Source organism: Stegodyphus dumicola, chromosome 12 (assembly GCF_044657685.1).
Source record: "Stegodyphus dumicola isolate Sdum_Otavi_A_Nest chromosome 12, ASM4465768v1".
Lineage (NCBI taxonomy): Eukaryota > Metazoa > Arthropoda > Arachnida > Araneae > Eresidae > Stegodyphus > Stegodyphus dumicola.
In genome coordinates, this window is record NC_140779.1 from 39,214,343 (window position 1) to 39,230,257 (window position 15,915).

The following is a 15,915-nucleotide window of genomic DNA, read 5'->3' on the forward strand; positions in this document are numbered from 1 at the left end:
AGATTTGCTGAAAGGATATTGGGCAATTCCCATGGAGGAACAAAGTAAAGAGTACACATCGTTCAAAACTCATCGAGGTCAATATCAGTTTAAAGTGCTACCCTTTGGATTAAGGAACGCAGCAGCAACTTTTCAGAGAGTAATGAATAACGCGCTGAAAGAATTTCAACAATTTTCAAGAGCCTATATTGATGACATAGCTATATTTTCCACGGATTTCGACACTCATCTCCGACATCTGGATAAAGTTTTTACCAAACTAGAGTCACTTGGATTTACTATCAATTCGAAGAAATGTTCGTTTGCAAATCCTCAAATTAAATATTTAGGACACATCATTGGATCAGGAAAACATCAACCAGATCCCGAGAAAATAGAGGCAATCAAGAAGCTGGAAACGCCGAAAACGAAAAGAGATCTTAAAAGTCTGTTAGGACTATGTAATTATTATCGCGATTATATCCCAGGGTATGCAGAGATCGCCTACCCACTCACAGAACTCACGAAAAATAAACAACCGGAAATACTCGAATGGAAAGAAATTCATGAGTCAACATTTCAACAACTGAAGGAACGATTAGCGATGTCAACGGAGCTGATCACCCCAACACTGCAGGATCCGTTTGCCATTCATTCTGATGCATCCCAAATCGGAATAGGTGCATGTTTGTCACAGCAAAGGGGAGAGAAGCAATTTCCCATCTGCTACGCGAGCAAGAAATTATCGAAACCTCAACAGAGCTGGCCGACTATAGAGCGTGAAGCTTATGCTATAGTATGGGCATTGAAGAAGTTTGAACCTTGGATATTCGGTTCATCGGTGAAAATTCTGACTGATCATAATCCTCTAGCCTTTATAGTGAGAAATGCTCCGCAATCGTCCAAATTACAACGATGGGCCATAGCTTTGCAGAAATATAATCTCGAAATAGAACATTGCCCTAGAAAAAAAACTGTCAAACGCGGATGCATTATCCAGACTTCCCACTTTTGAACTTTGAACATTAATTTACTGTTCATCTTCACGAACATTTTGTATAGTTAATAATTATATAGTTTTCTTTGCTTTTCATAATCATTTTACAATTTTGTGCAAATAAGATGTTTATGTAATTTGAAATAGATAGAGAAATTATTGGATAACAAATATTCGAGGTAAGTGGTAAATTTAGATATTTGTCTCCCAAGGATTTAAATCATGCTGCAGCATCATTAATTAAAAGGAATGCTAAGAATATAATTTTATATATATATAAGAAACTTAATAATTTTACTGTCATCATTGGAATAATACTAGGGTATATTTTAACGTGTTTATAAAAGAAAATATCAACTTGGTTTCTTTGGGTTAAGAATTGATAAATTGTTACAATAATAATAAGGTTCGGAACAAGTGAAGTTAAAAATGATTTATCTATGTTTATATATAAAAATGTGTTATCTATGTTTATGTAGTAAATTGAGGTATGTCTATAGTAATTGAGATTTGAAAATTAGGAGAGAATGTATAAAAGTATATGTAGTTTTTTTTTCTTTTTCACGTTGATCGCAAACAGTTGCTAGATTTTAGTTTCCAGATTGCTGATTGATTTGTAAATAATATCAACAACAATCTTACGACGGGGGTGTGATATCTGGCGACTGTTTGGCGATCAACAGAGCATGCTTGGCGCGGGTAGCTCTTCTTCGAGAAGGGTTAATGTATTTATTAGGAGTTGCATGTTAGCCTCGGAAGAGGAAGGTAGTAGATTGTACTATGCGGTAGGAGCGACGTACTGCTCTGAGTAACTATTATATTATGCTTTGAATTATATATTTAATAAATGTTTGTTTCGTCTTGCTAAATGGTGCCTTATTAAACCACGAAGTCATCACAGTCCCTAAAAAATCCAGTCGCCCTTTAAAAGGGGGAGTATAAAAGGTATTTCTCCCGCCTTCTTAGCGCGCTTTCGTGGTGTAGTGGTCTGCACGCTGGGCGCATATTCCAGAGGTCCGTGGTTGGCGTTGCTCGTTTTTCATCTCTCCTGCTCCGAAATAACCTAATGTGTCAACAAAATGACAGTTAATCTGTAAGGCGTATTCATTTACCTCCACCAGTTTGAACCTGATATAGCTCTTAACCTGAATTCTCTGCCTCAGTTTGATTTTCATTTAATTGTCTAGCTCAGATTTGGTTTGGTTTGTTTAATTATGGCAAAGCACTCTAGGGCTATCTGCCAAAAGGAGAGGGATGCCTTCGTGAAGGATTTTTTAAGGGAAATTGAGTAGTGCATATATTACACATGGGGAAAACCACGAAAACACCCATGCACCTAGCCCGTTATTTTAGCTTGAAATTATAAAATTTCCGTTACAGGATGTACTTTTAGTAAAACAGTTGTTCTTACTCACCTTTTACCGTGAGAAATACCTTTACACTTAATGGGACCCCCAACAGAGGTTTTTGTTCAGCCAGTTGTTCTTTCGTAAATTTTCCAGAGGCAACAAGAGCATCCACATCTCTAGCTTCTTTTAAAGCCTCAGAAAACCTTCGCTGTACTGTAGCATTGATGACAGGCTCCACTTCTAGAATCCTGTCTATATATGCTTGTATGACATCTTCGCATTTTATCTGGAGAGTAGAAAATTTTGCTGTAAATTTAATTGACATTGAAAGTATATTTGGTGGATACTGGATTTTAGTGCCAAAATTTGAATAAATTAAATCCTCATAACTTAGATCATTTGATGAATTTTTCTGGAGTCAATATTAAACTTATTTTCTTTTCACTTTATTGTATTCTTTCTCTTTAAACTCAACCGGTTGATTAATTATTACAAAGCATTGAATTGGAATTGGCTAACAATTAAAGAAAGTACCTGCATTTATGGTACCTCTTACCTTGGTTACCTTAACGTCTATACCATTAAAATCTGTGCGCATCTGTCTGTTTATTTCTGGCACTATTCCATTCAGAACGGCGGGGAGTTGAGTTTCGCGAGAGGTACTCCCGGATTCCAAAAATTCGTGGGAAGCCATTTCGACCATTCTCATCTTCCTACGACTTTAATCAGCCGAGGTCTTAATTAAAAACTCTGAAAACGCAAATTTTTGCCTTTATTTTGCTGAGTGGCAACAGTCTCGTACACTGGAGATAAAAATCTGCTTTATTTCTAAAAGTGTTGCCACTGCTCTCTTTCAAATCATAAAGTTTCTTGATAAAACATTCGTAAATTTTATAAAGTATGAAATAAAAATGGCATTGCCAAACATTGAATATATTATTACTATATAAGGTCATGTTCTGACGTTGAAGAAGGCACACTCTTTGATGTGACGTCATTATATGTCGAAAATCTTTTATTAATATCAGCACTTTAAATAAAAGCTGCTGTTGGTAACTTTTTGGTTTCAGATTAAAGTAATTAACACGATATGTTATAGGCCATACCACATTAGTTCTTTTATTGATATTGAGAAAAAGTTGTTATATTATATTAAATTTAAATCATAACGTTATACCTATACGTAACCTGAAGTGTCCGAAGTTTTTCTTTTCTGGTTTGGCAACAAAAAATTTACTTGCGAATTGATTGTTGGTTGGGAAAGAATGAACCGACTTCATTCATATTGAAATGTTTTTATGCACTCTCTTTTCAGGTATGCTCAGAACTCATAAATTTTACTTTTGTCACTGCTAACAACTCTGTATATAGTACATTAAATTAATAGTTCATTTTATTTTCAATTTTTCAATATTTAGAACTTATAAATATTGCTTTGGCCATAGCCCGCTCATCTGGTGGGCTTGCTCGATAGTAATATCTTGTTTTCAGTTTTACATAAACATAATACACATATAAACATAATTACATTAAAACATAACACACATATTAGTTATTGGGAAAATTATGCCACTGATTGTCTGTGTGTGTGGGGATGTTATCTTTGCGCCTAACCACTTGTACATAAGCGAATCATTTTAAACTTGAATTGTCAAATTAAAACCAAAATCAGCCATAGCCTGGAATTAATTTTAGCGAAATGCAGGACTGTTTTTCTTTAAAAGGCTTACCTTGAAAAAGACAAATTCATGTTAGATTCTATCGAAATGCTTAAATTATTCATTTAAAATGAATTACAGTTCATTAAAGCTAAAATTTATCTCCTAATGAGCATAACTGGAATCCTAATGAGCAGAATTATATGCTCATTAGGATGAGCTTACATTCATTAGGATGAGCATATCCTGAGATGAGTGGTGTTTTCGCTCTGGACGTTTTCGACGGAAACTATTTCATATACATGTAACACAAGCGTTAAACTGCAAAAATACCACACAGCTGTAGCTTTCTTCGGGATTTGAACCCACATCGCACTACTAATGTTTAGCCCTAATCTTTGTCCGCTAAACTGCTGATGGGGGGGGGTATTCAATTATGGCAAAGGGCTATCTGCCTAAAGAGAGGGATGCCTTCGTGGAGGACTTTCTAAGGGAAACTGGCTTGTATACACGTTACACATGGGGAAAAAACCACGAAAACGCCCATGCAGCCAGCCCGTTCGCGGGATTCGAAACTTGGACCGAACTACCAGTGTTCAGCGTCTTTACCGCTCGGCCGCTGGTGGGCCCGAACTGCTGATGGACTTAGAGACTTGGACGGAGGGAAGGAAAATATTACAGAAATACTGTAAGTATCGGTTAGTTTGCTTTAAAAGCACTACTATTAAGCTCCTGTTCGCAAAATTTCTCTGTCATTGATTCTTAAGAACATGCGCACGCCTTCCTATTGTTCTTAGTATAATACTAGTTCATATTAAACTTTAAATCCAAAATAAGCTTAAAAAACGGTCTATAGCTGTACTCTTTATATTCTTCCCTTACGGTATTTTTTCACTTTCTGTATTTATAGTAATTTTCGGCTGATTATGTTCTGTTTTATATAAAATGGTATAAATGGATTGTAAAACATACTTTTCCTTCTCGTATTTTCTGAGCAAGTTTCGTGGCCGAAGTGAGAATAAGTTCATTGCGGATAGGTGATACTTGTTTTCCTTTGCCTTGATAGATCAGCGTCAGAAAGAGATGTAATAAGAAACGTGCAAGTCTGAAACCTTTTTCTAAAATCCAGTAAAAGATGGTCACTAGGAAGCCACCTTGAGCTGCAATTATAAGATCAAAGTAAAAATTCGAAATCATTTTGCGCAAATTACAGTAAACTATGTATTCTTTTATGATGTATTTAAAACCTTAATTTCTAATACACACGATCATTAGATATAGAAAATTTTCAAGCAAATTTAAGAAAATGATAAAATAGAACATATATTCTGCATATAAGGAGAAACAGAACTTTGCACTGGCTGTGCTGAATTCATAGCAATTCAAGGCAGTAGAAACCTAGAGAGACCCTCCACTAAAACAATGCGTCAACATCACTGAATCCATCTAGTTTTGCATCTTCTGGAACATGCAAAATCAGATGAACTCAGGCATTGTTGCATCAACATCACTGAAATGCAAAATGCATCAACTGCAAAATTTTGTAATCACTGCAAAATGCCTCAGTGATGTGGAGGCATCTTGCAGATGATGCAAAACTGGCTTATAGCTGATATTACTTTAACTTCAGGGAATCATAATTAATTCCATGTTCCTGTGACTGTCTACAAAAGAGAACGGTGGTGATAATATTTGGTGGCAACGATTTTAAAAGTGAAACCGACATTTATAGTGAACAGACGCAAAATACCATTTCGAGACGAATAGGCCTTCTGGGCTAATGCGCTATGGGATAAAAAGATGTTGGCTTATTTTGAGCGTAGGTTCAACGATGGAAATTCTTTCTATATCTGCACTCAAAGAACACAGAAGCTAATTCATCAACCCCAAATATTCATTCTGGCGAGGTAAGTCCACTGGTTATCGTAAGGAATGATCATCTTCATGCAGTGTTCAGGGGGAGTTTTGCGTACATGAAACAGTGTATACTAGTTGTAAGGTTTATTTAAATTTCTTAACCAGTTATTTCATATCCAGAAGCTTTACTGTGAGTTACCTCTTTCCGTTTTCTCGCAAGAATGGAAATTAGCTCGCGTGTATTTAAGTGGAGGTTTAAGATTGGGAAGTCAGAGTATGTTCTGCATATTAAAGGCCACTTTGCTAGGATTACTAATCTAAGATCCTGCCTTCAGCAATGCATTATACTTGTCTACAGTAATTTCACGCCGGTGTCTTAGAGCCAACTTCGCGATTAATTTACTCTGCGTAGTCTTTAACTATTAGATATCTAGATTTAGTTTTACATTTGAATTTCTAGCTTGAGTTCTCCTCATAAGTACCCGATGATTTGTAAGCAGGAGATGGCTGCTGGAGTCCAATATTTGCGAGTGATATCATTTTTTAACAGTATGTAAGGTATATTTTAATTTTATAACAGTTATTTTAATTTAAAAAAAACCTTTTAATTCTTGTTTCCACTTACTACTCCCTACCAGAATGAGTTTTCGGAATTCCGTTGAATGCAAATGAGTTAGAAGAAGTATTTAAAGGAAGGTTCAGCATATTTCGATAGAGAGTGCTAGGAGTCCTTAGTGGCGCGCATTTGCCTTCTGGCTAAGTCACTCTTGAAGCTGTTACGCTCAGCTGTGTTATACGTGCCTAGTGATATTCACCGCTAGTTTAGTTTAAGGGCCAACTACGTTAGGTAATTGTGTCTAGCTTCGGCTAAGTCTCGTTTTAGTTAATTTTAGTTTAAACCTTATTTCTGAGTTAAAAGCCCGAGTAGAGGCTCTCCTGTAAGCCCGAAAAGGGGCCAACTGTTATTCTTATTTGACTGAATAAAACGGTAATTTAACCCTTCTCGGGTCTATGTCTAAGTTGTTCTGAACTCAGCGATAAGTCGCTACGTAGTTCACACGGTTACTTGACGTTTCACCACAGACAAGGGGCGAGGAACACTACAAGAATTCACCAAAGGTAACTTCATTAATAAAAAAAAAAAAAAAAAAAAAAATCTGAAATGTTTCAGATTTTAAATTACGTCCAAAGGGGCGTTTTTTTAATATTTTGTGTGTTACCTTTCTTTATTAAATATCATGTTCCTCGCACTTAAACCATAGGATCCAGTGCAACAGCAATATCGCAAAATAGTTTTAAAACGAGCATATCTTTAGATTTCCGATACAGAGACTCACGCGCTGGAGATAAAAATGTTTTTTCTGCACAACGTTGCCATTGCTCGCTTTGAAATCCTTGAGTTTGTTAATCAAAAATTCGTCAAAGTTTTAAAAAATAGGAAATCGATCATAAAACAAATTTCAAATTTCAAATTTGGTCTTCCACATGCTCATATTCGTTGGAGGATTACGTTATTCAAAATTCGATGACTCTATGTACCGTTGTTTTATCACAATACGAGAAATATACATACATTTATGCAGATTTTTTATTATTTAATTTCTTCAAATATAATGCAGGACTCTAACATTTTGTGGCAACAGTTTGAAAAGTGAACCGACATTAATGAGTCCGACGCAAAATGCCAAAACGAAACTAATAGTCCTTCGGGATTCAAATCCCTTTGGACTAATTATGAAACGTTAAACTAGTAATGTAGCAACTTTTGACATTCGTAGGTCATGTTTGATTTAACCGAGATAATTAAGGCGCGCTCTTTTTAATAATATACTGTGTAATTTTAAACCAAATTTGTGTAAAGAACAGATCTTCCAATTCTTTCAAATTTTTCTTATATTTATAGGGTCTGGCAGCTCACCATGACCTAGTGCTTGTACAATGGATTCAACTGTTAACTAAAATTAATCATATTAAGAGCGCGCAGTAATAGATTAAGAAATGCACTGCTGGTCATTAAAAAGGCAATATTGTGAAAGACAAGATCTAGCAAAACAATTTTTGTTATACTGATGATACAAGGAAAAAAGTTAAGAATTACAAGCATCATTTTGTCTCAGAGTAAGATCTCATAAAGTCATTGTCTTAGGTGCGAGTTTTATCTTCAGAACTCTTTGTGAATTTTAGGAAATTTACAGAAACTTCTTAAATATTAAATATTTCTTCGAATATCCTGGACTCTTGTTCTCTTTGGAAGCATAAATTAACGAGCTCTAAAAGACTGAATGACGAATTATCCCCAGGTCCAAATGGTCCCACTTGGGCTTATACGAATCCAGACTTAATTCAAAACAGATATTGATGAACTTAAAATATAATGTACCAAACCTAGGCTAACGGCTGACAGAATAATTTAACGCTCAGGAAGGCTCTGACTCGTAGAAAACGGCAGAAAACAAGCCTCAAATGGCTAGGCGCACTCATTGCCACAGAAGTCTAATCGCTTAGCAACATGGCCTTCAAGCAGGCATAAGACGCTTCAAAAATCACATTCCGAAACCTTCCCTTGAATAGCACTTCTTTCTACCTCATTTTAATACACGCTCGCTAGCTTATTAACATTCTGGCAGGAAAGCGTAGGTGAAATGACACCGAAAGGAAAGTTGCTTTAACTAAAAATTAACTATTAGCAAACTTAAATAAATCTCTATAATCTTACTATCTAATTTATATTACAATATGTTGGATCATTTTTCACATTTAAATAATTTTAACCCTCCACAAGGTGCCTTTTCGAAATTAAAAAATTTCTTCACAGAAAAACGTTGAAAATGCATCAAAATACCATCCATTTACTTGTAAATCTTGATCTCATGCTATGACATAATCGCAATATAACAATTTATTGGTTTATGGCTGAGTACCAATTTAAAATATATGCTACACCACAATGCTTTTTGAACTGCGGGTTAATTAATTTTATTTATGTTACTATGTACTATGATACTATAGAATTACATTCTCAGTTATGCGTTGTTTACCTATACTACTTCTTCTCATCTAATAAACTTATATCTGAAAATTGCTAATATAAATCTCTGGAAGTAAAAGTTATAGTGGGTTTATAGAATGAGAATGTTTTATGAAAGTTCTATTTCAAACCAATGCATGCAAAATTTTGCAGTTTACTCTGCAATTTTACTTTGCAATTTACCTGGTTGCGCTGTAAGTTACTACGAGTCATTAAAGTTTGGTAAATGAGATTTGAATGTGAATTTCAATAATTAAAGACATCGTTTTAGGAAGTATTCGTGATATAAAGTTAAAGACGAATTACTCTAAAGAGAATAATTTAATCTCTTGTTCCCATTAAACTATATGATAAATTAGTTTTATCCTTATAGTCCAGTAATTATTTGATGATTTAAATGACAGCTTATTTTATAAAAACTTTTTAATATTTTGTAATTATTACTGTTATGTACCTCTCTGCGGTCAGCCAATCAGCTGTCTCCTATCGTGGCGAGAACCATAAACTCTAAACTCTTTATCGTGGCGAGCAGGTGAGACAGAGTGAGTGGCAGACGAGAGTTGTCTGCAGAATTTTGGTAGGTCTTTCGCGCCTGATTTTGAATTTTGAGCTTAGCCAGAGTGGCTGGTTCAGTTTTGTAGGTGTTAAGAACACCTGAGTTTAAACGAATAATCCTTGGATATTTTCTTAAATCATACTCTATCAACATGTAAATATTTTGTACATAAAAGTCGTGCTTCTAGATAATAAAATGCTAAATTTTCAGTCACGTACTGTTTAACGTTTCTGCCATCCCGACAAGCACGACAATTATTATAATCTTTTATTTAGTTCATTCATGATACTTATGGCCATGGCCAGAAATTTGTCATCGATTTTAAAGCTATTTCCTGACAAGCTCGAACTTAGCACGCGTACACTATTTGTTGATGACATTATAATGTGTTAAAGCGAGATTTTTTTTTTTCAGTTTAATTCGATTTTTAAGTCGAATTAAACAGAGTTTCGATTTTTCACTCATATCTTCGTTTAACAAATAAAATATTTTGGAATTTTGTCATTTGCACCATCGGATAAAAAGGGAAAAAAATCGTTTTAAATGAAAAACATAATTTCTGATTTCTTGCTGAATTCAAAATATTATTCGATTTTTTCGGCTACCTGTCGTCCATTATTTTAAAATTTTAACAGTTAAAAATGTATCTGGTATTAAGATTTGAAATGTTCACCAGATCATACAGCAAACTCTTCGCCTTCTTTTGAAACAAAAATGATAAAAAAATATTAGTTAGGGGATATTCTGCAATTTTTAAAAATATGATGCAGTATAACTTTTATGACAGCTGCAGGAAGTCAAGAGTCGACACTCAAGTCGAACTTGGGCGTCTCGTGATTCAGTTTGAAAAGAGTGTGACGTACAATGACATAAGTTTCAATGTGTGCATTTGTCAGTTGAATTCCTACACGCAGAAGTCGCATAAGCGTTTTGCCCAAATTTAAGTAGAATATAGAGCAAACCCAAAACGAAAGGGAAGTCAAAAATAGAAAAATGTGTTACAAAGAATAATTTGAAACTTTAAAAATGTTTTAAATGCGTATGTAAACAAATTCCATAATTCGGAATAATGGAATTTTAATCATCATCATAAAGCAATGTAACAACAAAAACTAAAGTCCCGTATTGAGTGTAATAATAAAAATATCTTAATTGAATTCAAAAGCCCCCAATTAAATTCAAGAAAGTACAAATTCTGCCTATAAATTAAGTAAATATGAGAAAACTTTGAATTGCAATTTAATAATAGCATTTAAAATACAAGAACAATTTGCAAAATTAATCTAACATTAACGTATGTAGACAATTAAAAGACTTTTGTAATTACAAAACAAATAAGAAGTTTTTGAATGTTGCTTTAATGCAAACTACAAAATATTAAAAAGAATCAAAACTATTGTAGTCAGAAAAAGTAGGGTTAAAAGTAATTTTTTAGCTTAAAACCTGTAGAATATATTCCAGGAGTAGAATATATTTCAGGAGTAAAATATATTCCAGGAATATTAACTTCAAACTCTTTATAGGAAATTGTTATGAATGAAGTTAAAATAGTTTTTAAGAGAAAGATAAGGAATTTTTTATGACGAAGTAAGTTAAATAGTTAGAGATTAAGGAATTCTCTCGGGAATGCGGGCTTTTATGAATCTTCAAAATAAAGCTGATTGTTTAGTTAATAAAAGAATAGTAAGAAAGTATTTTATATTTTATTCAAAATTATTATTAAACGTAAAACTCTCAAAAAATGTCTAAAGTGTGTACATACAATGAAATTAAACATAATTAACTAAAGTATTAACATGCTTTTGATTTTTCAGAATAAGTTTTAGGCATTTTGTCGATTTCGTAGTTTAACTCAACCATATTCATATTTTTATCAAACTGTTTTGTATTTTTCATCATTATATTTATGCATGTGTGATATGGTATATTTTGAAAGCAAACATTTTAGTTTTCTTTAAATAAATGTAGACATGAGTACACAGCAAGAATAATCCTCTCATAAATTAATCAGTAAATCAATTGTACTAATATATTTTCAAATTAATGGTTAGTACAGGAGTTTAGAGTTTATGGAAAATACTGAATGTAGAAAAAGTTAGACTGAAGTCGCTGTGTTTTAGCCCAAAGGGCGTTAGCCCAGAAGCGCTATTAATCTCAAAACGACATTTTATGTCGATTCACTTTTCAAACTGTTGCCACCAAATATTATCGCCATGTATTATGTTTAAAGAAACTAAATAATGGAGAATCTGCATGAATGTATGAATGTTTCTCGTATTGTGAAAAAATAACAGTACTTAGAGCCATCAAATTTTGAATAACGTAGTCTTCTAACCGAACATCGCACTTGGAAGCCCGAATTTTAGATTTCGAATTTGTTTTATTTCTATTTCAAATTTTATAAAACTTTAACAAATTTTTGATGGAAAAATTCAAAGATTTCAAAGCGAGCAATGGCAACACAGGAAAAAAAAATTTCTCCAGCGCACGAGACTGCGTATCGGAAATTCTGAAGGTGTGCTCTTTTTAAATTATTTTGCGATATTGCTGTTGAATTGAATTTTATGGTTTAAGTGCGAAGAACATGATATTTAATAAATAAAGATAACACAACACTAACAAACAAACAAACAAACAAACAAAAAACAAAACAAAACAAAAAAAAAAAAAAAAAACGCCCTTATGAGCGTAACATAAAATTTGAAAGCTTTCAGATTTTTCCTTTCCTTTTTTATTTACTTTACTAGTTTGAAATAAAAAATTCCTTGTCTTGCTTATTTTCATGTTCCGGTATAAAACAACCTCATTCAATTCATCATATTGGTTGATTAATTATATGCCAAATTGAAAAGGTAGGGTTGTGAGTATATTATTTGGTTATTTATTCTTTTGTATTAATAAGAGTCGTATTTATTCTTAAGCTTCCGTGTGAAACACGTTTTTATTTGAAAAGGCAATATGTTAATGTAAGTTGTATTGTAAGTTAAATGTGAAATTACCTTTCGTGAATTATTCTGAAACTTTTGCGACTGTATCGAGATAAAATCACTTAAATTTCGATCACAAAAGTACTTATAATATAATGAGCATATTTTTATACGTAATCATTTGAAAAGAACGCATAAATAATATGAACACATGGACAAATATCAGCATGAAAACAATTATCTTAACTATCTACGTTTTAAGCTAAATTTTGTAATTTTTTTAAGATTTGATTTTCGAAACTTTTCAAATTTCTTTTTATTAGAGGCTATATTACCAATAGACAGTTCGTATTTCATTAGAAACTTGTTATAAAATTATGCGCACCTTTCAGTAACTTCTTATATGTTAATTTGTATAATGCTCTTAATTTAGGGTAGAAAGTGAATACTTACCAGTTGACATTGAGTTGTTCAGTTGCTGTTGTACTTATCAGTTGACACAGAGATTTTTTGAAAGAATATATGTAGAAGTTTACATATCAGTTTACGAAAGTGTTTTAACACAAATCATACCAGCGCTTTTCCGCACGCATTCATGATCAAGTCCCATAGTTTGGAATATAAGCTAGAATGTCTGGCCTTGAACAGAAAAAATCGAAGAAGGAAAACGTCTGAAAATGTTTAAGAAAAGTAAAACGAAACAGGTATCTCGATGCAATCAGGATAATTTAACAAGGAAAATTACATAATATCACCCATTATTGTTCGTTGTCATCATTCAAAAAGCAACAATTACCTTTACCCATAATTCTCAGAAAATCTAGCCTCATGTTTATTCTTGAGCTGGTCGACTCTTTCACTGCAACTAATAAGAACTTTTAGATATATATATTTCGCAATTTTCTGTCGCAAAAAATTGTGTTTAACGTATCATTTGTTAGTTACAAGTAATTCTTGTCGAAATGAGTTTCATAGAAATAAAAGTTAGTAAATTAGCATGTACAAGGTAACTTCCTAAATATGTTTACATATAAGCCCTTCATCTCAGGAAATAATTAAACTTTAACGTTTTGGTATTTATGTTTAATCTACTCAAAATTAAATTGCATTCATCTGGAGGTAATCCGTAATTTCAAATTTCAAAAGGATAAATCATATTTTATAAACTTTACAATATTTAATGTTACACGTTTATGAGGTTTTACTTAATTTGGAACTGGTAATCTGTCCAAAAGCTCTAATAGATGTGAAGAAAATCATCGCTACGTCTGAAAGTAACTACAGTACAAAGTCCGTAATCCGGATTCGTCGGGACTTCGACGATTCCGGATTAGGGTTTTTTCCGGATTATAGATCATCAATTTAAATCTGGTAAGATGGCATGCAGAAATTATACAATTAAAATATAAAACGCTAATTTATGAAATAAAGAGCAATTATGATCTAAAGGGTATCAAATTTTACAAAAACAAGCTTAATATTTATTTGTTTACTTTACTAAATATTTCTTTAAAAGCATACGCGCGTATGCTTTTAAAGAAATGTATGTGCATTCTCTACGCACATGTGTAAAGTTTGTGTCTTTGAGGTCCGAATTATAGATCATTCCGGATAATGGACGTCCGGATTACAGACTTTGTACTGTACAAAGATTTGGAAAGGTTTAAACAACTTTTTTATTCAAGCATACTTTAGAATATAAACAAAATCATTTACAGCTCGGGGGGGATGCAACTAAAGGCACAGTCAAATAGTGAAATAGTGGTTTAAGGCTGCAAAATTTAAATGCATTCTACGCTGCCTCAGTAATTTAAATCGGAGCGTTAAAATCAATTTGTCGGTAGCGGAGTAATGCGAAGCCGAAAATTACAACAGTCAAAACTGGCAAGAGCTAAACGTAGAGTGCCTGCGCAGCATCCAATCGAAAATTACAACAGTCAAAACTGGCAAGAGCTAAACGTAGAGTGCCTGCGCAGCATCCAATCGCCAAAAATCTTAGTGCTGAAGAATTATCGTATACCATCTTTTATTGCGAGCGCCACTTGTAGAGTCATTAGTGGTTTTTTTTTTTTTTTTTTTAATTAGAAGACTTGAAAAACCTGGACCTCTAAAATACGCGTCGAGTACTCTTCCAATTACACCACGACGTCAAACGGAAAGAAGGGAGAAAATACCTTATAATTTGTTTAGCGCAATATATTTGCAGCTCCATTTCTGAAGTAAACATTGCAAGATGCTATAAATTAACGACGAATTCTGCTACAAAAGTAATAATTCATCTTTCTAAAGATGGTAAAAGTATTCGAAATATCCCAAACATTCTTGAAGTAAAGCGTTTAACTATCTTTGCTGTTATAGAACGATGGAAATTGCGAGAAATTGTTGAAAATGCACTGATGTCTGGAACACATTCCATGCTAACAGTAACAAGTCGTTGATTTATTATATCTAAAACCAGACAAGACCAAAAACATTACTACTGTAAAACATTCAACAGATTTAAAAGAATAGTTTGCGATAAAAGTTAATCCCAAAGGTTTTAGATGAGTTATCGAGGACACATGGACGTAGCTAGGATGTGAGACAGAGGTTGCAAGCAACTTTACAACGATAAAACAAAATTAGAATTTGGCCCGAATATGTCCTTCACAGATAGAATGGAAGGGCAGTTGATTGCGAAAACTCCAGTCCAAAATTTCGAATACTGGTAAAATGGCTGATTGAAAGAGCATTCCCATAGATTTTTCTACTTGTGACGTGAATATGAGCCAGTTTCCTTTAGAAGATCCTCCATTAACACATACGCACCTTAGACAGGTAGTTTTCGCATGCATTTCCTGTTATTGACTAAACAAATGAATGAATAATGGGTTCGAATACATGATTAAGCAGATTGCTGAAGTTTGAGGAATTGGAGTAAAGAGACGTTCTCTCTTCTCTTTTCTTAAAATTTTGTTTTTAACGTAGTTAAATTAACTAGAACCTTCTATCTATTTTGATTCTTTTTCCTCTGTTAGCTTTCCATGCACTCTCAACATGCATAAGACATTTAAGCGGCTGTATGTCACTGCTGAGTGCATTCAAATTTTTATTTTGCGTAATGAGCACTTAATAGCGTAGTGAGAAAGTAAGAAAAGCTTGTTTTGCTTGAGGGGAAAAAAAATTGCTTGTGTCATTAAGTCTTTCAAAGTTAATTTATTTATATCATCAATCCTGACTTTTTTCTCTTCCCAAAGATTGTGGTAGAGTTCTATCTCACAATCCAAATTTTCCAAGCTGTGTAATCGCAGAAACCTGCACTTTTTTTTTCTAAACTTTCTGCCTGTCATCTCTCAGATAACGATAGGTGCAATAACAGTAAAGAAACTGCTGATAAATCGTTGCTGAAAAATATCCCTCCTCCCACACTAATGATGCTAAAGCAGGAGTCTCAACCATGGAGGTAGGAAGTAATATGGATTAGCCGTAACCGGTTTCCAACATACCCTGCTCTGAAGCACTGGCGATCCCCTACGTGGTGACCATGGAGTATAAAGACTCCTTGGTGGTGACCAAAACATTGGG

General features: G+C 33.6%; 1 protein-coding gene across 3 annotated transcripts in view; it reads right to left on the reverse strand.

The window, feature by feature from the left end:
* Positions 1-15,915, reverse strand: part of LOC118182769 (fatty-acid amide hydrolase 2-A-like) — a 71,245-nt gene that overhangs the window by 28,687 nt on the left and 26,643 nt on the right. Inside the window, exons 1-3 of one of the 3 annotated variants that reach the window (XM_085827646.1) lie at positions 12,805-13,012; positions 4,956-5,143; positions 2,392-2,611 (exon numbers count right to left, since the gene is read on the reverse strand). In XM_085827646.1, coding sequence (XP_085683772.1) covers positions 2,392-2,611; positions 4,956-5,143; positions 12,805-12,814 — 418 coding nt within the window. In that variant the 5' untranslated portion in view covers positions 12,815-13,012. Of the gene's footprint in view, positions 1-2,391; positions 2,612-4,955; positions 5,144-12,804; positions 13,013-15,915 lie in introns of those variants that run through there. The other 2 variants (XM_035352153.2, XM_035352154.2) reach the window with 2 other exon arrangements.